The 22185-nt window shown below is 56.7% G+C and overlaps 10 protein-coding genes across 10 annotated transcripts in view; 4 read left to right on the plus strand and 6 right to left on the minus strand.

The window, feature by feature from the left end:
• Positions 1-1789, minus strand: part of M409DRAFT_53231 (uncharacterized protein) — a gene marked incomplete at both ends in the record, with an annotated part of 2337 nt that extends 548 nt beyond the window's left edge. Inside the window, 2 exons of the mRNA XM_033812312.1 lie at positions 97-1620; positions 1698-1789. Of these exons, the coding sequence (XP_033669465.1) occupies positions 97-1620; positions 1698-1789 (1616 nt within the window). The remainder of the gene's footprint in view (positions 1-96; positions 1621-1697) is intronic.
• A 2351-nt stretch (positions 1790-4140) lies between these two features.
• M409DRAFT_53232 (uncharacterized protein) lies at positions 4141-4563 on the plus strand (the record flags this gene model as incomplete). Its single annotated transcript, XM_033812313.1, has 1 exon — positions 4141-4563. The coding sequence occupies one exon, from the start codon at positions 4141-4143 to the stop codon at positions 4561-4563; it is 423 nt and encodes a 140-aa protein (XP_033669466.1).
• Positions 4564-5447: 884 nt separating this feature from the next.
• On the plus strand, positions 5448-6944 carry M409DRAFT_21328 (glycoside hydrolase family 13 protein; the record flags this gene model as incomplete). The annotated part of the gene is made up of 1 exon (XM_033805806.1): positions 5448-6944. One exon carries the CDS (start codon positions 5448-5450, stop codon positions 6942-6944), a length of 1497 nt encoding a protein of 498 aa, XP_033669467.1.
• Positions 6945-7728: 784 nt separating this feature from the next.
• Positions 7729-9872, minus strand: M409DRAFT_65495 (uncharacterized protein; the record flags this gene model as incomplete). The annotated part of the gene is made up of 3 exons (XM_033816534.1): positions 7729-8120; positions 8205-9639; positions 9690-9872. The coding sequence occupies 3 exons, from the start codon at positions 9870-9872 to the stop codon at positions 7729-7731; spliced, it is 2010 nt and encodes a 669-aa protein (XP_033669468.1).
• Positions 9873-10551: 679 nt separating this feature from the next.
• On the minus strand, positions 10552-12721 carry M409DRAFT_65496 (uncharacterized protein; the record flags this gene model as incomplete). The annotated part of the gene is made up of 3 exons (XM_033816535.1): positions 10552-11919; positions 11977-12072; positions 12626-12721. The coding sequence occupies 3 exons, from the start codon at positions 12719-12721 to the stop codon at positions 10552-10554; spliced, it is 1560 nt and encodes a 519-aa protein (XP_033669469.1).
• Positions 12722-14357: 1636 nt separating this feature from the next.
• Positions 14358-15386, minus strand: M409DRAFT_21331 (uncharacterized protein; the record flags this gene model as incomplete). Its single annotated transcript, XM_033805807.1, has 2 exons — positions 14358-14687; positions 14751-15386. 2 exons carry the CDS (start codon positions 15384-15386, stop codon positions 14358-14360), a joined length of 966 nt encoding a protein of 321 aa, XP_033669470.1.
• Positions 15387-15984: 598 nt separating this feature from the next.
• Positions 15985-16740, minus strand: M409DRAFT_21332 (uncharacterized protein; the record flags this gene model as incomplete). The annotated part of the gene is made up of 1 exon (XM_033805808.1): positions 15985-16740. The coding sequence occupies one exon, from the start codon at positions 16738-16740 to the stop codon at positions 15985-15987; it is 756 nt and encodes a 251-aa protein (XP_033669471.1).
• Positions 16741-17889: 1149 nt separating this feature from the next.
• M409DRAFT_65497 (glycoside hydrolase family 16 protein) lies at positions 17890-19350 on the plus strand (the record flags this gene model as incomplete). Its single annotated transcript, XM_033816536.1, has 2 exons — positions 17890-18451; positions 18500-19350. The coding sequence occupies 2 exons, from the start codon at positions 17890-17892 to the stop codon at positions 19348-19350; spliced, it is 1413 nt and encodes a 470-aa protein (XP_033669472.1).
• A 353-nt stretch (positions 19351-19703) lies between these two features.
• Positions 19704-20029, plus strand: M409DRAFT_21334 (uncharacterized protein; the record flags this gene model as incomplete). Its single annotated transcript, XM_033805809.1, has 2 exons — positions 19704-19735; positions 19801-20029. The coding sequence occupies 2 exons, from the start codon at positions 19704-19706 to the stop codon at positions 20027-20029; spliced, it is 261 nt and encodes an 86-aa protein (XP_033669473.1).
• Positions 20030-20721: 692 nt separating this feature from the next.
• Positions 20722-22054, minus strand: M409DRAFT_53238 (uncharacterized protein; the record flags this gene model as incomplete). The annotated part of the gene is made up of 4 exons (XM_033812314.1): positions 20722-21085; positions 21143-21207; positions 21264-21552; positions 21636-22054. 4 exons carry the CDS (start codon positions 22052-22054, stop codon positions 20722-20724), a joined length of 1137 nt encoding a protein of 378 aa, XP_033669474.1.
• Positions 22055-22185: the final 131 nt, after the last annotated feature.

Here is a 22185-nt window from a genome sequence, read left to right on the forward strand (position 1 = left end):
GATGAGCTTGGGGTGCTCGATGGCGGAATAGATCCTGTTGGCTGCGAGCTGGGTTTCGAGGTTGGTACGGAGGGTTGGACTGATGGCTGCACTGACGGCTGCACTGACGGCTGCACTGACGGCTGCACTGACGGCTGCACTGACGGCTGTACCGAAGGCTGCACAGAAGGCTGCACAGAAGGCTGCACAGAAGGCTGCACCGACGGCTGCACTGACGGCTTCGGTGGCTGTACTGAAGGCTGCACTGACGGCGCAACTGATGGCGCAACGGATGGCGCAACTGAGGGAGCCACCGACGGCGCAACTGATGGCGCGACCGTAGATTTAGAAGAGCTAGGGAAGCTCGACGCAGGCTGCGATCCCGTCGGCTGGGACGCTGGAATCGACGGCTTGACGGAGGGGACCACCGAAGGAGGCTGTGACGGAGCCACTGAAGGCTTGACCGAGGGGACCACTGACGGAGGCTGAGATGGAATTACTGATGGCTTGACGGAGGGAACCACTGAAGGCGTGACAGATGGCTGAACGCTAGGCGCAACAGAGGGGACCACTGAAGGAGGCTGCGATGGAACCACCGAAGGCTTGACGGACGGTTGGACGCTAGGCGTAACAGAGGGCTGCACAGAGGGCTGCACAGAGGGCTGCACAGATCCCGGGAAAGAAGATCCTCCAGACGGATATGGGATGCTCGACGGTAGAGGAGGAGTGCTTCCTCCAATCGAAGAGGGGACAGATACCGGCGTCGAGACTGGTTTTGATGGGATCGAGCTTCCAGGGACCGAACCTCCGGGTGGCGAGCTTCCCGACACGGAGGGCTGAACGCTCGGCTTCGGCGGGAGTGTATACGGCACAGAGCTGCCTGGAAACGAGCTGCCCGATGGGATAGATGGCTTAACGCTGGTAGTTGGCGCAACGCTTCCGCCTGAGCCAGGGACCGATCCTGAGGGCTTGACGGATGGCTTCACAGATCCAGGGAACGAAGAGCCGACGCTTCCAGACGGCAACGAGCCACCATTAGAGGGCTTGGTAGTGGGCGACGACGCTGGCTGTGAGGCTCCCGACCCAGGCGTAGATGATGAGCTTCCACCTCCTACGGGTACAGTCGGTGAAATTGATTGCTGTCCGCCACCGGGCGCCGACGACGGAGCGGTCTGGACAGGGCAGTGTGAGTAGCAGCCGTACACGGTGATTTCGCTGAAGATGGTGGTCGTGGCCAAGTAGCTGGTAACATGGCTGCTGGTTGGCGAGCCGCCACTTCCTCCGTTACCTCCTGAAGGGTAAGATGAGTGAGGGATGGCGGAAGGAATCGATGAAGGAATCGAGGACGGAATCGAAGGTCGGACCGAAGAGGGGATCAAAGAAGGGTAGGGGATTGATACAGGTATCGATGAGGCCTGGCTTGGTCCGACGGTCTTGCTGCCATGGCCCTTCCCAGCTTCCCAAGATCCTTGACTGGCCGATTGCCAGGATGGGGGTGGGCGGTTACCCCAGTGTGCTGGCCGGCCTTCACCCTGATGAGGTTCGTGCTGACCGTAACCCTCTGGCAGCCATCCCCAGCCGTTCGCCAAGGATTGTCCGCAGTTCAAAAGGACCAGGAGGGCAGCGGATTTGGTGGTCATGCTGTCAGGAAAGTTGCGATGCAGAAGAAACGAGCGACGTGCGCGGGCGCAGAAGGAAAGGGGAGAGTCTTAACCTACCTCAACCAACACCTCCTCAGCACGAGCCTGGTAGACCGTTGCGACTTGCAACCAGGATGTTGCTCTAGTGCCGTGATGGCGGCAAACACCATGTCGTCGGCCCCAGTCTCCGAGCAGTGTGGATAGCAATATACCGCCTCCGTTGTGAGAAGCCGCGGTCTTCGAGTACACGATGCTTGTCCTCTGGTGCGCCGGGGGAGTTCTGTAACCAACCTTGTCAAGAGCTGGCATCCCACAATGCCTGCAAGCTGAGAGGAGTGTGGCTCGATTGACGCTTGACTGACGGCAAGATGGATGTGGTTCCCTGTCCCGCCGTGCGTCCAGTGCAGACGGTGAGGACGCGTTGTTCGACGGCGATATTTGCATCCTTACTTTTGGAAAACCGCCTTAACTTTCCACGAGGTCGAGGCCGGCGAAGATCTTGTTTGAATAGGTGTAGCCACGCCATCATGGACACCACATGGTAGTGAGACCAGCGGTTTCGTCTACTGCAAGTCAGAGAGGTATCTGGAATGCGGATTTTACCGGTGCGATGATTCGTCACCTCAGGAGCAGCAACCCAGTCGTTGAACAATCGATTGCGCTGACGAGCAAATGGTGTGAAGTGTATTTCGTTCGGGAGGTTCCGATGAAGTGAAGTGAGAAAGATGCCTCGGTAGCGGCGTCGAGAGCAGCTGAACGACTGGCGCTACTGCAGGTCCTTCTTGCAAACCACAAGCGGGGAAGCCAAGTTGCCCCCATGGCACAGCAACAAACAGTGGACAGCACGGCTGCGATTGCACGATCGCCGAGGTTTCACATGGGAACAACCTTGACCATGCCGTGACTTGCCTTCCTCCTCACAGTTTCAAGGGTCAAGCGTTGTTGATCAATGCCATTCGGGTTCAGCTCCGTCATTGCTGCATCGATGCTAGAGTTTCATCTTTCCCCACTGTGAAGTACTTTCATGTCGATGGAGAACAACAACAAGGCCAGATGATAGGAAGAACAGGTTCGCCTTGAGGCCTCGGCTGGCTGATGGTCCGCCCTCGTATGCTGCAGGCCTTGTGAGTGTAGCGTTCCAAAGAGTGAGAAACAAAGGTCCGAGAACGATCGCCAGGCTGCGTTCTCAACTGCAGATAAGGACTGCGCTTGCAAACACCGAGGCCAACTTTCTGCAACGCTTGAGTGCGCCATCGATGGGTTGAATTCCGAAAACTCTCCCATTGGCGCGAGCGTTCGAAGGGCGATGTGGTGCATCACATCGTTGACACAGCGTTTGCGATTTGAAGATTTGAAGGTCGTGGTTGCACCAAAACCGCAGGGCTGCTTTCCTTCACAACAATTTGCGAACCGCCAGCACATAATGAGGCGAAATGGATGTCGAGTTATGCGACCGGTCGCAATCAATGCTGGTGAGCCTCAAGTCAAACTTCACTCGTCCGCGATGTGGCGGTAGGCCTCTCAGTCGAAGGAGCTGGACGGCTCTTGGCGCCTTTGAGACTGAGCACCGAGGCTGTTGATTCGTAGTAGGTGTCCGTCATGATGGAATTGGTGGTATTGTCTCCTCGATCTTTCGATGAAGGAGGTGCATTGGAGCGGGTAAACTGGAAGTAGAGTTTGCCGCGATCTGTCATGGCAGAGAGGCAGGTGGTCTAGACCTCCTGGCGGCGAACGTCGTCATAGATGCACCTCTTATTATTATAGAGGAGCATGTTCTACAGCTTCAGATGTGGCCCAAATCGTGCGTGCAAGGCATGCAAGCCGCGTTTCTCCCTCCCGAGGCTGGTTTGTGGTGGCCGGTTTGTGGTGGCCGCCTCTCGTCGCTGACCTCGTGCAGGGTGGACCAAGGTCAAGATGTCCAAGTCCTTGGCGTCGAACATGACGATATCAGCTTGTGAGTCTGCCCAGCATGCATCCTCCTGGCACGCACATAGCTTGCTTGTCGTAGGCTGGCTAGCTCTGCAGGAGATGACGATGAGATGCGTTCCGTCGGAGTGGGTTGAAATATGTCCAGTCTGACCACCGATGGCAGATCATGTTTCCTGAACCCGAATCTTCTGCCTTGAGTAACAGGACGTCAAGGTACACGTCTTTGTGAGAGTATGCAGTGGTGACTTGTCTTGAGCTGGAACGGAACCGGGACAAAAATTCAGGATCCGGCGCCGACAGAGCCATCCTGCGAGCCAGTCGAAGTCTTCGCTGTGATTATAGTCGTGCCCAATGCCTTCCTGACGAGATACGACAGAACGATGTCGCATAAGTTGCCAGGTAATGTTGGAGAGATGGTGGTCAGGCTTGTGGTGAAGGGCAGGGCAGTGTCGCAGACTTCTTGGCCGGTAACACCGCATCACAAACAGACTCCACCTTCAGTCCATGGTATATGTAGTCAGCATATCATCCTTTCGGCCAGAATCATCCACAGCCATTTCGACAAGTTGTCAGATAGAGATCCAGGAGAACCATGAGCTCCGAAAAAGCCAGAGTCCAAGCTCAAGAAGCGGCGTCCAGCACTCCCGCTACGTCGCCCCGAGCATCGATTTCTTCCTCTCCATCAGCAAGACGAGATCAAGACGATCAGGATCCGCCGCAGTATTTCGACTCGGAGCCCAGCAGTCAACCGCCGTCATACCACAAACACTGCGGCCATGTATCGCCGTCCAAGCGGAATTCCGGTCCAGCGTCCGCGGCCAGCATCGCGGCAATCTTGGGTCCTCCGCCGAAGAAGCACAAAAGGATGAGTCTCAAAGAGCGCTGGAGAGATCTTTTCCACGACAACAGCCATCATTCTGCGCCGGATGGACCTGGGACTGGCTCGGCCGACTCGAAGCAAACGTGGAACATTGGCCAAGTGGATTTCCTACCACCAAAGAAGACGAAAGGATGAGCGGTGTTCCATATGGCTTGCGAAAAGTCTCGGCGTGACCGAACTGCTCGCTCCATGTGACCTTGTCCACAGGGTGAGGTCGGTGAGGTGGACTGAGGCTGGCTGTGGATGCCGGCGGATGGGCGATAGGGATGCCGAAGGGGCGCGGATCAGCTGTCAACAACGACGCCACGGCTTGACCCTGCTTCTTCTCGACCGCAGAGCCTCATGCTGAGAACCTCTTCGTATCTGACCCGACAAGCACGCGATGCTCCAGATTCAAGGGATACCAGAGCCGAAGCCCTCACCCTCACCGCAGGCGACGACCGAAAAAATGTCTTACCTGCACCATTCAGGACGTTGACGCTTTAACCTCTTCCAACAGTGTGTTCTCCAACGGCCCAAAGTCTCGACCGCGTCCTCCAGCCAGCCTCAATTCTCACCTTGGCTTCTCGCCAGCACCACACGATTCTGCGTCTCACACCGAATCATGTCTCCTCGCAGAAACCTCTTCTACTCTGCGATGCCTAGCGCTCCAGACTACCCAGAACCGTTGCCAATCCATGTGGAAGAGTCTTTCACTTCCACTCCTTTGACTTCGGCGCCTGGCTAACGCCCTCGAACCCTCTGTGCGCAAGGCTGCTTGCGACATGTGTCGAGTCTGGCTGCGAGCATGAGTGTACCTGCGTCCAAGACCACGCCTCTGGCTGTTCGTGCAGACGCCACGAGGGAGTTTGGTACATGAGGGTCTTCGCATGCAGGTGGTATATAGAGGTAGGCAGTCGTCGGCATGTATCCATCATCATCAATCAGAGTTACACAAGCACCTCACTCGAGTAGACCTTCCTATCTACACCAATTCACCTGCAGCTACTAGACTACCCATCTGCAGACAAGCCGCCACCATGAAGTACACCACTCTCTCGACACTCGCTTCCTTCTCCGGCCTCGCATCCGCTCTCACTCCAGCACAATGGCGGACACAAAGCATCTACCAAGTCATGACGGACCGCTTCGCCAGAACAGACGGCTCCACCAGCGCATCTTGTGATGTGAACAACTACTGCGGCGGCACATACCAAGGCCTGATCAACAAGCTGGCTTATATCCAAAACATGGGCTTCACAGCAATCTGGATCTCCCCCATCGTCGAGAACATCCCACAGTCAACCGCCGATGGATCAGCATACCACGGCTACTGGGCGCAGAACATCTACAACGTCAACACCAACTTCGGCGCTGCCTCTGATCTCGTCGCATTGTCCAACGCCCTCCACAACCGCGGCATGTACCTCATGGTCGACATCGTCACCAACCACTTCGCCCAGGCCAACACCCGCGCCAACTTCAACGCCAGCGCCGTGGGTGCCCCCTTCAACAACGTCTCCATGTACCACACCCCCTGCGACATCGACTACAACAACCAAACCAGCATCGAACAATGCTGGCAAGGCGACAACATCGTCGCCCTCGCCGACGTCCGCACCGAAGACTCCAACGTCCAAGCCCTCTGGAACAGCTGGATCCCCCAGCTCGTCTCCAACTACACCATCGACGGCCTGCGCATCGACTCGGCCAAACACGTCACGCCCTCCTCCCTCTCCGCCCTCCAATCCGCCGCCAACGGCATGCACGTCCTCGGCGAAGTCTACAGCGGCGACCCGTCCTACCTCTGCCCCTACCAATCCACCATAACGGGCCTCATGAACTACCCGGCCTACTTCTGGATCACGCAAGCCTTCAAGTCCACCTCCGGCAACATGACCACCCTCGCCACCGGCATCAACACCCTCAAATCCACCTGCAAAGACGTCACCCTCCTCGGCTCCTTCCTCGAAAACCACGACAACCCACGCTTCCCCGCCCTCACATCCGATCAATCCCTCATCCGCAACGCCGTCTCCTTCGCCCTGCTGCAGGACGGCATCCCCATCCTCTACCAGGGCCAGGAGCAGAAACTCTACGGCGGCAGCGTCCCCTACAACCGCGAGGCCCTCTGGTCCACGGCGTACTCCACCTCCAGCTCCGCCACGCTGTACCCCTTCATCACGACGCTGAACAAGATCCGCGCCTGGGCCATCAAGAAGGACGCCGCGTACATCACCTACAACGCCTGGCCGATCTACACCGACACGTCCACGATCATCATGCGCAAGGGCAACGCCAACGCGCAGGTCGTGTCCGTCTTCACGAACCGCGGGGCAAGTGCTAAGACCGCCACCCTCACTTTGGGAGCGACGAATTCCGGCTTCGTCAAGTATCAGTCCGTCATGGACGTCGTGGCGTGCAAGAGCTTCACGACGGATTCGAAGGGGAACTTGGGCGTCACCATCACCAGCGGTCTTCCTCAAGTCTTCTATCCGACGAGTGCGTTGAAGAGGAGTGGGATTTGTAATCAGTGAGCCACTCTCCATCCATTATACAGATATGAGGAGGTGCTGATGGGTTGTGAAGGCGATGAAAAACGAAAGATGAAGCCACTCGGCTACATACGAGGGAATGGCACGGGATAGGAGGTTCATGTACGATCTTGACAGCGAGGATGAGAGGAGGGCAAAGGAGGAACTGGATGCATACAGAGACGACATCTGAACGACGACACGAACTTCCTTTTGTACGAGCATGGGCATTAGGCACGGCATTTACATCGGCATTTGGCATAGCATTGGCATTGGCATAGCGAAGCGAGAGATACCACTAGCAGCACCGCATCAACCAACAAAGAGATAGAATTTGCATAGAAGGAACGAACGAACGATAGATGATAGACACCAGCACAGAGAGAGAGAAAATGGAAAACAAGATACAACTCACTCAACCTTAGCAAGAATCGCATCTTTCCTCGAACGTTCATCCCATAAGTACCCTCCTCTTGGTTCAGATCTCTTGTTCTCTCTCGTATAGTATTCAAAATGGAATGAGGGTGAGAGAGAAGGGGCTATGTAGTCATATTTGCCATACTGTTACTGACTGGTCTTATTGCATTTCATTCATCCATTCGTTCATCTGTCTATCTGTCTGTCGTGTTTCTGCATCATTGTATGAAAAGAGTCCGTGCGACGCTACCGAAAAGAGGTGAGAAAGGAAAGGAAAGTCATAGCCTCGTGAGCCTCATACCCCGTCACCATCCCTCACTCATCAACCTACACCATCAATCACCCATCCCAATCCTCTCCCATTCTCAACTTAACTCCCCCTCCTCCAAGGACTCCCCTCCGGATACCTCCGCCCACTAACCCCCGTCTCGGGTGGCCCCCCACCACCACCGCTAACAGGCCTCTCCGCAAACCGCGTCTGCTTCGGCCTCCCACCCCGTCGATCCTCGCCAGCAGAATAGTACTGATCCAGATCGCTGCCGCTCATTCTTCCGCTGCCGAGTCGTCGGTCGCGGGGGTCGCCGCGGGGTGGTGGGTAGCTTCCTCCGCCTGGGGGAGGAGGGGGCCCGCCTTGTGGTGGAGGGAGGTCGTCGTAGGGCGCGGGGCTTTGTTCGTAGCGTGGGCGGTGGTCGCGGCCGGGGGAGTCGTAGCGGCTGTGTCGGGGGTCTCGCATGTCGCGGGGATCTCGCGGATCTCGGGGGTCTCTGTCTCGAGGGTCTCGTGGGTCTCTATCCCTAGGATCTAGTGGTCTTCCCCTCGGATCCAACGGCGGAGGCGGCCGTCCACCAACCCCAGGCTCTGGACTTCGGCTTGGATACCTTCCCGCACCCTGCGCTCGACGGATAGATGGGTGCTGTATTGGCGGACCTCCTTCATAAGGATCTGGACCTGGTCCAGGTGGTGGGAGACGCTGCATAGGAGGAGGCTGGGGCTGTCTCGCGACATGAGAAGCAAACAGTGGCCCGCCAGACGGACCGAACGACATTCCCACGCCGTTGGGAGCGGGAGCGGGAGGCGGCGTGAAGGGCTTATCATGAGCCGAGTTCCTCCTCTTCGCGGGATCATCATAACCCGCAAAGTAATCGTCCTCCAGCTCCTGGCTTGGGGTCGGTTCGTGGCTTCTCGAATGTCGTAGAGGCTGGTCTCGCGAGACAGGTCGAGAGCCGTGATGGCGATGCCTGCTCGAATTGGATCCAGTGGGATGAGGTGGTGGACTGTATACCGGGCTGGCTTCGCTTTGGTCCCACTCGTCATCCGCGGACATAGCAGCTGAGACTGGTCGCTCTGGTCTTTCGAGCTGCGAACTACGCCGTCTGCGATGACCACTGTGACCTGAATGCTCTCTTCGGCCATCATATGCGCCAGCTGAAGTAGGGGGTGGCGCATCTTCTGGGTACTGGTAGTGATTGTCTGGGTGGCTCTTCCTTCGATGGTCACGATCGCGGCTCCTACTACTTCCACGTCCGTCCCATAGATGTGGACTTCCCACGTTTTTTGCAATGCGACCAAAAGCATTGGCAGCCTCTTTACCCTTGTCCATCATCGTCTGCCGCGGACTGAGGGCTGGTCGCTTCGAGTTCCTTCGCACAATGCTGGGCCTGCCATCAACATGGCGGTAGAGTGGATTGCGGAAGTATGCCAACGCAGGACCTCTCGAGTCGACTGATCCCTCCTCGTCACTCATAACGCCCTCCTCCCGTCTTGGGCCATGCTCCCTCGCATGGATCCTCCTCACCTCAGGCGCATGCTCCACCTCAACCTGCCTATGCCTCTCCTCCTCATCCGCCTCCTTCCTCAAACGTTCCGACACCCCCTCATACCAGGCAACCATATGCTTATCCGGCTCGCGCGGGAAACATTCCCTCGGCAGGATCTTGGGAAAGATCTCGCCAGTATCGTGATCCCTGACATCGTACATCTGCACGGCCTCTCTCAGGAAACTCGAATGTTCTTCAGGTCCCAGCAGGACTTGGATGGTCTGCCACATGATCCATCCTTCCGTTTTGAGCGCAGGAACTGTCGGATCCGTAAAAGCCGTCGCATGTGTGTATGCCGGTGGCTGTAGACTGTGCAGACATCCCAAGCTCTTGTAAATGAATGCAATACTCTCATTTGGCGTGCCCAGGAACAGCTGATCGTAGTTGCCATGCAAGTCACGGTAGAAATGCGCCAGTTGGTTGGGCGTGAGATCGGGTTGGTCGGATGGTTCATACCGCTCATTCTGTGCGACTGTTAGCTGTCCATCGCTCTCTGACCAGTACTACCGCATACCATAACATCCTTCAACCCACGCAACAAGCTCTTCAGCTTATCCGTTCCCGTCTTGTCCGGTTTGAACAGATATCCCCAGTATTCATACGCCTCATGCTGTTCAATCTCCCTCTCATGCTCGTCTGCTCGAGTCTCCCTCTCACGCTCTGGTGGAGGAGGCTCCTCGGTCGGTGGCGCATTCATGGCGACGTCCAAGACTCGAGGTCTGGATAGTGATTACAGTCGCATCCGGAGGGTTGGGTACTTTTGAATGCTCCGTTCGGTCTCGTGGTCGTCTCGTGGTGTCTCCAAATATCGGTGAAGCTTGTCGCGTGGCGCACGCTATCGAGTCGAGCTACCAACAGCTGTGAAGAGGTGAAGCAGTCGCGAGTCCAATTTTAGCTCTCACGTTCGAACGGAAAGCGAGAGGTGAAGTGAAGTATTGGAGAAGAGTCGAGGAACAGGATGACGAGGGGAGGGCGGCCGAAGACATCCGATGCTGGTTACTCAGATGCACGAGGCGACGTGTTTCACATGCCTCCCCAGCTGGTCGTGCTCGTCTTGTGCAGCAGATGGGTCATCCGCTGGTACGGTACAACGCTACGTCACCACACGGAGCCGAAGTTGATAAACATGGTGGCCTGAGGCATCAACTTGAACCACGAACACGCAAGAGATGTCTTGATCACATTATGCGTCTTTCATTCAGCTCATTTCCTCTACTGGGGGTCTGTCTAGAGTACCATCGCATGCAAAGTACACGGCTGGGATCAGTCTATCCGACCCAGCCCAAAAACGAAACATCCCACAATGCCCGTACTTCATCTATGTTCCAGAGCCGAAACCCTTTGCGCCGGTGCAGCTGTGCAAAATCATCTTCCCTCTAGTGCTCGAGCAGTCTCAAGCTGCCCTGCACCACCACGTTCTCGAGCACCGAGCCCGGGGGGATGTCGATGGTGCTGCCCTCGGTGGCGACGATGATGACCGTGCCCTTGCACACGACACCGCGGCCGAGGTTGACGGCACCGGTGATGGTGAGGTGGTCGAGCTCGAGGATCTTCGGGATCGATGGGATGCGGCTCTGGAAGTTGGACACCTTCTTGAAGTCGCTGCCGAGCTTGATCAGAGGAGCTGGGCCGAAGCGGTTGGGGTCCATCATAAGCTGGCCGTGCTTGAGCGTGTAGAGGTCGGACTTGACGAGCATGAGGTCAGAGCAGGTCTTGACTGGCAAGAAGCGGCGGCGGGGCACGTTGACACCGTGCGCGTTGCTGAAGTGGCGGATGGCAGCGCCGACGGCCGTCTCGAGCTGGATGATGCTAACGTCCGCCTCGCCCTTCTTGTCGGCTGGGATGCTCTTGCCGTTGGGGATGATCTCCATGCTGAGCTCGTTGTTCTCCACCACACGCTTGACGGCCCGCAGGTTCATCCAGATGTTGTTGGTGTTGAAGTACTTGAACTTCTTGATGCTCTTGAACTCGTTGACGTACTGCTTGGGCACCTGGGCGATTTCGAGCAGGCGCGCCTGGCCCTCGTAGTCAATGATGGTACCACCCTTGACGTCGGCCTTGGTCTTGTCGGTCAACTCCATGATGTACTCTGCTCTTGTCTCAACCATGTGCTGGAGGATGTTGAGGTCGACGACGGCGCCCAGGTTGTCGGCGTTGGACAGGAAGAGGATCTCGATGCCGCGGTCGAGCAGCTTGTCGAGGATGCCGGAGTTGTAGAGCGACTCGAAAACGTCACCGTGGCCGGGTGGGTACCAGTCGGTGATGGGCGAGTCGGAGGACTTGGGGGCTGGGAGAAGCGAGTCCTTGAGGATACGTGGGTAGCGGGACTGGTTGAAGGTCATGATGTCGATGTTGTGGCCCTCGTACTTCTTGATGATATTGGCGGTGTCGGAGTCGGTGTTGAACGAGTTCATGAGCACGAACGGGACGTTAACGTCGTAGGTGCGGTTGAGGTACTCGATCTGGCGGACCGACAAGTCGAGGAAGGACATGCCATCACGGACTTCGATGACGGACTTGGGGCCAACGCAACCCATGGAGGTACCGAGACCACCGTTGAGCTTGAGAACGGCGAGCTTGTTGAGGAACTCGACCGACTCGGTGTTGCCCAAGCTGTTGTAGTCGACGACCTGCTCTGGCTTTGGTGGGGAGATCTTGGCCCAGTCGATCTCGTTGCCCTTGGCCTTGTCGTTGAGGTAGCGGCGGAAGAGAGCGAAGAAGTTGTCCATCTCAGTCTCGAAGCGCTGGAAAGAGGTCAGAAAAGCTGGTCTTCATAGAGTGCTGCTGCATGAGTGACTTACCTGCTTCTCCTTGGGGTCCTTGACAGAGTCTGCCAGCTGGTTGAGGGCATTGCGCATCTGCGAGGCGGCAACAGAGGTGGAGGTGTTCTCGAAGGCCTGGTCAAAAGTCAGCAAACTCCCAATCTCTCTAGCCAGCTTGCTGGGTCGCATAGCGTGAGAGAGAGCAGAGTCAAAGAGCCTCGAGCTTGTCGTGTGCTGGTGTGTTTAGTAGTAACAACTTCCAAGTCATCGTCTCTCAAGTTACCATCCTCCGACCTCGTGAAAGGTCGAGTGTGGTGAAGTGGGCGAGTGACTGCGGCCAGCCAACACAATTCAATGCAATGCCGCGGGCCGAGCATGCCAGCGTTGCAGATGGGTGCACACTCGCCATCTGGCAGCCAGGTGTCACAAACAGTCCGCTGTCGAGGTTGCTCGCCATCCGCGATGTCGTCAAATCTCAGGTGATGCTTGCGGGCGGGTTTGCCACTTTGATGGAGTCCGCGGCGAAGGTGGGCGGCCAACTGGCCTGTCGTGGGAGGTGCTCGAAGTGCCGTAGGTGCTCGTTGCTCAAATGCTCATTGCTTGGTGCTCGATGCTCGGTGCTCGGTGCTCATGCTCATGCTCGCTCTGCTGCTGCAACTGCCGCTGCTCACAATATCACGAAACTTACCACGTGCGACTGCGACTTGCCGTGATGGCGCTCGCCGTCGGTGCCGTTGGAGGGCTTCATGTGGGCGGGCAAGGCGTCCTTGATCTTGGAGGCCATCTTGTCCATGCGGTGTGTTTGGTGAAGGTGTGGGTGAAGGTGTCTGCGAGATGGCGGTCAGTGGTGGTGGTCTGGAAGAAAAAGCTGGCGGGCGCTGGAAGCAGGAAGTGCAGTAGCGAATGTGGGGTGAGGTGAGCTGTTTCGTCACTTGGGCGTGCTTCTTACCTGTTTCGAGTGGTGGTGCCGGACCTGGCGTTGACAGGCCGCTGTGTGAGGGTGTACGAGGAGGAGAGGAGGGAATTGCAGGAGGACGAGGAGTGTCGACGAGCGTTTGGCGGGTTTATCAAGTGTCAATGCCAGAAACATTCAGGGTCACAACGACCGCCCCACCTGCCTTGCAAGCTGGCGAGCGGATCAGAGTTCGGCGCTAGCAGCCAGCGTTGGGGGAAGGCACAGCAACCACGACGACAGCGAGCAGCACTCCACCGCCTAGATTCTGCGCAAGATTCACTCCAGCTGCTCGCCCGAATGCACCTGCCCGGCCTAGCAGCTCACCACTTGTCTCGTCGCACAGCCGTCGTCTCCTTTCCGCCCTTCTATTCCCGCGCGCCGCACTCCAGACTCGCCACCTCCACATGCCACTATCTACAAGTCGTGCCGGCCGTTATCACGACTTCACCAGCGATCCTCACCGACCGACCAGCAGATGGACGAGCGCCCCTCGCGTAGCTGTGTATGTTCCGAGTTGAGTATGTATTGACTAGAGCCGCATCACAAACGACGTGCGTCTTCCACATTGCCTCACCGATCCACACCGACAATTGCTGCATCTGCATCCTGTTTCAAAGCCTCACGATGCCATCGCAGACGTCTCCATTAAGGTTTTCGGCACTGCTGCAACTTTCCAAACCCTGGGAGAACCATCCGATTCTTCCAACCACTATTCCCAACACCCCAAAATACACATACCCATTCCCATCAATTACAAGCTCAACCACCACACTCCATATCGTCGCACGTTCTGGCCGCCATCTGACGGCAATTCGCATCTGTTGCTGGGCGACATCCATGTCACGCACAGATTTTTCCTCAGCGCTGCGTCGATCAGCCTTCAACCTGCAGGTCCGCCTCGCGGCTTCGGCAACCCGGGCGCCACCCGCACCTTGCGACCTGTGAAGCTTCGCACGTGCTGGATCAAGAGGCCGACCGCCCTACGTTTCACCATCATCCGCGCAAACCACTCCTTCTCCCCGACTTGCTGGCCGACGAGCGTTGGCAGATGGAACGTCTTTTCAGGAGTCGCGAGACATGGGCACAAATCGATCACGACGACATGTTGAAGAGACCGCGGCTGAACGCACATCGTCAGGAGAACGTCGGACATCATCCGCAATGTTGAGCCAAGTCTGTTTCAAGAGTGCACGCAATTGGCAATGTGTTATCGCAATGCCTGCCAAGCCATACAGATCTGTATATCTGCGGTGGAGCCTCTCATTTCGAAAATGTCCGATCTGCCCAAACGACCGCTTGCCGTATCCACTCTGCAACCCACTCGTCTCACATGCAAGTATTCGCGGCGACATATCGGTCGTTCGTAAATCAGCCTCAACTCTTGAAGCTGGACCACTGTTGCAGACAACAGCGAGCGGACCAGGCTCCATGCAGTCTTCTTGTGTCTGGATATATCAAACACCTCTCAGCCACTGTACGGCTTGATGATGCTCAACCTCTCTTTTGGGCCAGCCATGTCTCTCCTCTCCAATGTGGATGACGTTGCCGTAGCAGGACGACTGCCCTCTCTTGCTTTCCCCTGACCTGTACTGACGACATTGCTCGACCTCTTCGACGGCACATCTCGCAGCACTTCAACAGCTGGAGCATCTGCCCACGCAATAGCCCTAGGCTTCTCAATCCTCAACTGCACTCTTGTCCCAGGCAACACCGAATCCAGCATCTTCTTCCTCAGCTGCACCACCGTGAAATCCGCCAGCGTCTCGAGCGTCTCGAACGAGGTATCTTGGATGATCTTGAGAATCATATCAGCCACCACCCACCACCCACCACACCACGTGCTCATCATCACACTCACCTGCACAAGCGTCTGCTCCAAATTAAACAACGCCACCGTCTCCCCCGACCCCGTACTCTGCACCTCACTCCTCAAATGCAACAACACACTCACCACCAACGGCTGCTTCTGACTCCGCTCATACCCATTCACCCCAATCAACGTCATGACCTTAATCCCCTTCACCCCAAACACCCTCCCGACCCCCACCACCTTCCCCGCCCCATCATACGCCGTGCTCGTCGTGAGCGTCACCCCTCCATCCCCAAACATACTCGCCTTAGGCAAACGCACCTCCACCTCCGCCCGCGCCACAATAAACCTCTTCCCACCATCTTTCATCCCCATCTCCAACACACACCCCTCCACCACCCCGCCCAACTCCCCCGCCGTCTGCCCCTCCACACACCCAGCCCGGATCTTCTTCGCGAGTTCGCCATAGTGAATCGTCGAGTCATCTAACTTGTCGCCCTGCGCCGCGGTCCCGAAGCCCCGGCCTTGGAGTTGCAGCGAGAGGGAGATGAGCGCGGGCTGTTCTTTGGGTTTTCCCCAGACGTCAGGGGCGGTTATGCCGTGGGGGAGTTGAAGGTTGGTGAGGGTTATTGTGTCGCGGGGTACGCTGTCGGTGTTGAGGGGGTGCGTGGTGGGTGAGGCCATGGTTTATGGTCTGTGGTGGGGTTTAGGGCCGTGGTGGGTGAGAGTTGGTGGTGGTAGACGACGGTCGGTGGTCGGTGGGTGGAAAAGACATCTTCACTGGAAGCTTGGAGGGTAAGAATACTCCGATGCTAGTTTCCATCCATGTTTCGAGCTGTTTTTGGGCGTTTCGCCCGGAGGTGTTTCGAGAGCTCGTGTGGGGCTGAATCGCGTGCGTGCGCGAGGTGGGCTGGACTGGACTGGGTTGGCGTTAGGGTTATTTTGGGGTTAGATGAGAATGGTGGATATGGTGAAGATATGTGGTATGCTGGAAGTGAGGGTGATTGTTTGGATCGGTGAGCTGGAGGGGATGGTGTTTGGATTGTGGAGAATATTTCCATCTTGTTGAGAAGTGAGTGTCGCTTGAGATGAGATCCGAAGGGCTACTGAAGGTTGCGAGCCATTTCAGAGGACAAAAATATTGTTGATATGACCACGTTTTCGTCGAGCGACTGAAACAAGTCACCCATCCCCAGGAAGTGGACGATCAGACAACACGAGAATAACAAGCCCTTCACACCACCCAAGAATATACATTCTTCTCTTCTACATTACCTCACCTCTACAACTTCTCCCCGTCCTCCCCAGCAGTAATCCTCCCCAACAACCGCGCCAACTCCGCCGGCCTCGACAAAAACGGACTATGACTCCCCCCAATCTCCTCCGTCCTCCACCGCTTCCTCTGCGCCTCCGTCATCGCCCCCAACATCCTCTCCGCCGCCGCGCTCGGCACCACCCGATCCTCCTCGCAAAACACATACGTACACTCAAACCCACTCCAGCCCGCATATTTCGTCGGCTCGCGAAACGCCGACACGGCGTTCTGCACGAGGTGCGCCGCGGCTTCCTGCGCGCGGGCGGGCTCGACGTCGTGGAAGAAGGTCGGGATCGGGTCCGGGACGTAGCGGTATTTGGGGTTTTCGGGCACGGGTTGCGCCCAGGAGGCGGTTTTGCCGCCGCTGAGGGAGAGGAGGGAGGTGTTGGCGGGGAAGATGAAGGAGCCTATGAAGATGAGGCGGAGGACTTTGTTCTTGGCGGCTTCGCTCAGTTCGGCGGCGGCGTCGCTGCCGGGGATGCCGCCGTAGCTGTGGAAGACGGGGACGATGGTGGGGGAGTGCGAGGCGGCGGTTTCGAGGGCGGACTTGATGGCGGAGGTGTCGGCGGACATGGCGTTGTCTTCGGGGCCATCTTCGCTGCCGGAGGGGAGGTCGAGGGTGCTGACTTTGTGCCCGGCTTTCTCGAGTTCTTCTTGGAGGAATTTGAAGTGCCAGGCGCGGTGGTAGGCGCCGTGGACGAGGACGAAATGTAGGTTTGACATTTTGTATGGAAATGAGAGGGAGAGGTTTGAGAGACCTACCTGCTGCGTCTTGCGAGTACTTCTTGAGTGATGGCTGATGGCAGCGCGAAGGAGTCCGAAGTAAAGTCCGTCGTCCGTCTTTAATGCCCTTCAGCTGATGAGTTGCGCTGGAAGGGTATATACCGCATCGACGTCCTCGGTCAGCAACGCGTGCGAAAGCCGGACAGACTACTACCACCCTCTGCAGAACCAGCCTGGGCTAGCTACAAAACAGGCATTCGTTGTTCTTCAAGAATCAGGAATAAGCTGTCTGTAGGAGTAGTAGCTCAAGCTCCAGACCTGCGCCCACCAGGTACTTGAAGTCGAGCTGTGTGTCCAAAAATACGTGAATCTTGCCACTGGTGGGCTATGACTCGCTGGTTTGTCGAAGGATGGGTTGAGGGTGGTCGTATTGGAGGGCCACGTTAAGCCGTTTGAGGCTGGTCCGAGGCGAAGAGGCTCGAGTTTTGTACTGAGGTATTCGGAGGGTTGGTTTTGCGAGCGGATGCTCACGCACGTGATGTAGTCAAATCTGCAACATGACAAAGGTATGGAGAAAAGCCATTTCTCCGGCTTGTGCTACATTTTGCGATGTGATACTTACTTCTGGGAGTGATAGAGGGCATATCGACGTGTTGTTGGCAGAGATGTAGAAACGAAGGACTGGAGAATATGATAGATTGGAGGCTGCTTAAACGACACAGGACGTCTTACGCGGCCCCACATCTCCATGCATTGAGCTTGCCCAGATGGGCATGGCCAGCAAGACGGTTGCCGTGCACGCCTCGAACCAAAAACCGCCCCTGCACATCTGAGCTTCTCTCCCCTTCCTCCAGCCTTTCGCCGCACCTCTCTATCGTTATTGTGTGTATACTACCCTCATATTCCCCTTGCGACCTTCGTTTTTCGGGCAAGGGATTCTGTCGCTTTGTGAGCCGTGTTCTATCTATACCCACCCTCGCTTTGTCGCAGAGTGGCAACCCCATCAACACACGCCTGCATTCCTGCGCAACCCATCGTTGACCCACTCCGCCGCACCATCGCTCGACCTTCTCTGCGCGCCTACGCGCCCCGAAGCGCATCTACATCCATATAATACACCAGAGCCATCGCGCTCCCCACCACGCGACCATGAAATACGCCTTCAGCACCGCGGCCGCGCTCCTCGCGACCTTCTCCCTCACCTTGGCCGCCGACGCACCAACTTGCAGTCCGACCCAGAAATGTCCCGACTCCGCGCCCTGCTGCTCCCAGTACGGGCAATGTGGTGTCGGTGCATACTGCTTGGGTGGATGCGACCCGGAATCCTCGTTTGATCTCCAATCGTGCGTGGCTGCACCCACCTGCAAGAGCGGTGATTTCAAGTTGGACTCCCTCGACGATGTGGCTGCAAATACTGTTTACCTCGGAGACGCCAGCAAGGCCAACTGGGTCAGCTCTGGAAAGCCTGTCACTTACAATGGCGATTCGATATTGCTCACCATGGCCCCCAGCACGGTCGGCACTTTGCTCTCGAGCACGCACTACGTTTGGTACGGAAAGATTAGCGCGACCATGACCACATCTCAGGGCCAGGGTGTTGTCACTGCATTCATCTTGATGAGTGATGTCAAGGACGAGATTGATTTCGAGTTTGTTGGAGATGATGTGACGCATGCGCAGAGTAACTACTACTGGCAGGGTGTGACTGATTGTAAGTCGGAGCTGAAAACGCAGTCAAGGAAATACTAACAATCCACAGACCACAACATGGTCCCGCTTGACACTTCCGACACTCGCAGCAACACCCACACCTACACCATTGACTGGACTCCTGATCAGGTCACCTGGTCGATTGACGGCAACTCTATGCGTACTTTGAAGAAGTCGGATACTTGGAACAGCTCCACCAACAGCTACCACTTCCCTCAGACTCCCGCCCGTGTTCAGCTTTCTCTGTGGCCCGCGGGTCTTGAGAGCAACGGCGAGGGTACGGTTTCCTGGGCTGGAGGTCTCGTCAACTGGGACAGCCAGTACATGCAAAACGGATACTACTACGCCATGGTCAACGATGTGAGCATTGAGTGCTACGACCCACCGGATGGCTACACCAACAACGGTGACAAGTCATACTACTACATGGACACCCTCGGCACCAACTCGTCCGTCGCGATTGGCAACAACGACACTATCTTGTCTTCCTTCATGGCCACGGGTGACAACCCCAGCTTTGACCCCAACGCCAAGCCATCTGGTACTTCTTCTTCCAAGACCAACAGCGCAACGTCTTCCTCAGCCAGCATTTCCGCGACCCCAGAGTCTGTTCCAGGTATCTCAGGCGGTGGCAACATGGCATCTTCCAACGGTGCGCCAGCAGGTGACGCCAATGGAAACACTGGCACCGGCTCCTCTGGCAGCAGTGGCAGCGGCAGTGGCAGCGGTACCGATTCTTCAGCAGCGTCTCAAAGCTCGGCATCATCTGGCTCGAGCGGTTTCTCACAAGGCGGCAGCAGTAGCGGCAGTGGCAGCGGAAGCAGCAGCGATGCCCCGAAGATTGTTGCGGGCAGCGCAGTGGCTCTGCTCGGCTTCTTCGTCGCAGCTCTTATGATCTAAGTTTGATGATGTTTGTGGGAGAAAGTTAATGCCTGAACGGCATCCTGTCCTTGAATGCGAGGCGTTGCGGCCAACCAGGGCATTGGGAATGTGTACAGCACTCTGCCGTGGGACGATTGAAGCCTTGAATTCGTGTGCATGATTGAATTTGTAGCCAGCGTCAGCAAAATAATGTTCAATGAGAATCATCAATCTTCACGTCATCACGTGACGCCAAGATTTTTCGCACGTCTGTGCGCAATTCGACTTTCTGTCGCCGACGACTTCAGCCATTCCCCCGCCGAACGCAGAGCACAGCACCGTCGCAACACCACACCCACCGCCAAATCCTCCACCTCAACCACACCGTCACCATGGAGAACGAACGCGGCGAGCTCGTCGACCTGTGAGCAGCACCCAACACCACCCACCACCTCGAAAACACCTCCCACTAACATCTGATCTTCCCAGCTACGTCCCACGCAAGTGCAGCGCCACCAACCGCATCATCAAGGCCAAGGACCACGCCTCCGTCCAGATCTCCGTCGGCAAGGTGGACGAGAACGGCCGATACACGGGCGAGAACCAGGTGTACGCCCTGTGCGGGTTCGTGCGCGCCATGGGCGAGAGCGACGACTGCATCAACCGTCTGACCCAGCGCGACGGCTACTTGAAGGGTGTGTGGAGTGGAAGCCGGTAGAGAGATGAGATGATCGGATGGGGATGAGGTAGGTTGGAGAAGATGAGAATTGGTGGGAGAGGGTTTTGACTGACGGTGTGGGCAGGTCTCGATACGAGGTTGGCGCATGGGGATGTGGGACGGACTGGTTTCTTATACCGGCATACATCGAGCGAGTCACAGATGCGGCTTCGACTGCGAAGGGTAGCTGAAGTCTGAGCGAGAGACCTGCGTGCGCTTGCCTTCGGGCAGTCGCGGCCTGAATACATCACGTTTCCACGCCAACAACCACAACCAAGCTCGTATTTCTTCTTCTTCTTCTTCTTCTTCTTCTTCTTCATATACCATTCTTGTATACTTCCCACCCGGCTGATTACGGCCTTCTCTTTCCCCTCCTCGCCCAGGTGAGTTGGACTCTATGAAAGAGAGGGAAAGGCAGAGGTTCCTTGAGGGTTGCTGGGGTCTTCGGAAACCGCTCCTCGAGGGATCTCACTCCAGCCTAGAAAAGAGGTCTACTACGCCTTTAAAAAGCTGCGATCGTTGAGCGTATTGGTCGTGGTACAGATACGGGCGGGACATGCCAGAATTCATACTGTAAGGTGGGTATTTCTGCTCTCTTCATCGAACGCAAGAATCTCATCTTCAGAAATGCTCTCTCTATGTACGCAATTTCATCTTTAATTCAAATCCCCCTCACTACATACGCAACCCCATCAAGTCTTCGGATACATCGCCTTCACCCACGTCACATCCCCCTCACTCACACTCGAGACATACCTCGGCGGCCACTTGCCCCCCATACTCACCCTCGAATACTCGCGCTTCGCCTTCTTCCCCGGAATCTTCGACTTCTTCTCCGTGAACGCCTTCAACACCGCCCCGGCGCCTTTGTCGTCGAACTTGTTCGGATCCACGCCCGCCATGTGCGAGTCGAAACTGCCATACATCATGATCGAGGAGAGGTCGATGGCCGCGGACGGGACGTAGGCGCCGAGGGTGTTGGGGGGTTGGATTATCGGGAGGCGTTGGGTGACTTCGGACCAGCCGAGGCGGAGGGCCGTGGGGAGGTCGGTGCAGCTGGGAGGGATGTGTTAGTATGTTGGCTTTTGGGGTGGGTTTGCTACTGAAACTTACGCTCTCTCGATCGTGTCGCCACTCTGGAATCCATTGGCTGTGCCAGCGGCGATGTTACTCTTCATCTTGTATCGAGTCAGCATCCTCACCCTTCTTCGGCGGTGTATGAATGGATCCTCACCTGCGCATACCCCATCAACACCTTACAATCAAACTCAATGAACTTCGCCGCATCTGGACGCTGATGTTCGTGCTCAAAACCGAGGGCATGACCTACACACCCAAGATCAGTACTCCTCAATCGTCCCAGGAAGGCGAATTGATACCCACCAATCTCATGCGCCATCCTCACAACATCCCTCTCCCCAACCTTTCCCGCCTTCCCCTGCCCATCCACCGGCGTATCCACCCTCGCGAACCGCAGCTCGTGCCAGCTGTGGCTCTCTAGGCCTTTGACGGTGGGATCCCATCTACACCCCAAACATGTCAGCAAAACCCCCAACCCATCATGCCCCAAAGTCCCCTCCCAGAAAAAGAGATATTCAAAACTCACCCAACACTAGCAACCGTCACCCTCTCCCCGGAATAATCCCTCAAATTCAACGCATCCCCAGTGACTCCCTCCGCGCCACAAATACATCCTTCAGGATCCCCATTATCCGGCACAATCTCCAGGGCGGAGTTGGGTTTCAGGGCCGGTTTCCAGAGGTTTATGGCGGCGAACACGATGGCGTTGAGGGAGTCGTAGTCGGTGGTTGTGGCGTAGCAGTAGCGGAGGGGTTGCGTGCCGGGGGTTGTGGTGGGCCAAGGGCCCGGGTGCGGGTTGTTTGGGTGGGGGGCGGGGAGGCCGTAGGAGCGGGGGTGGAGGGGGGAGGTTGTGTTGGATAGGGGGGAGGGGAGCGGGAAGGGGGTTGGGCAGGGGTTTGTTAGGGGCAGAATGGCGAGGAGGGCGAGGAGGATGATGGGGGCCATTGTATCGAGTCTTCCCCCCGTGTTGTAGGAATCGAAATCAACCCCGTTGTGCGTCGTTAATACTCTCCGCTATCAACAGTCGTCGAAATCCCCTTTTCCGGACTTGCTGGTTCTGCTTTGTCGATTCGATT

The sequence above is a fragment of the Zasmidium cellare genome, assembly GCF_010093935.1.
Source record: "Zasmidium cellare ATCC 36951 unplaced genomic scaffold M409scaffold_12, whole genome shotgun sequence".
In the NCBI taxonomy this organism is placed as follows: Eukaryota; Fungi; Ascomycota; class Dothideomycetes; order Mycosphaerellales; family Mycosphaerellaceae; genus Zasmidium; species Zasmidium cellare.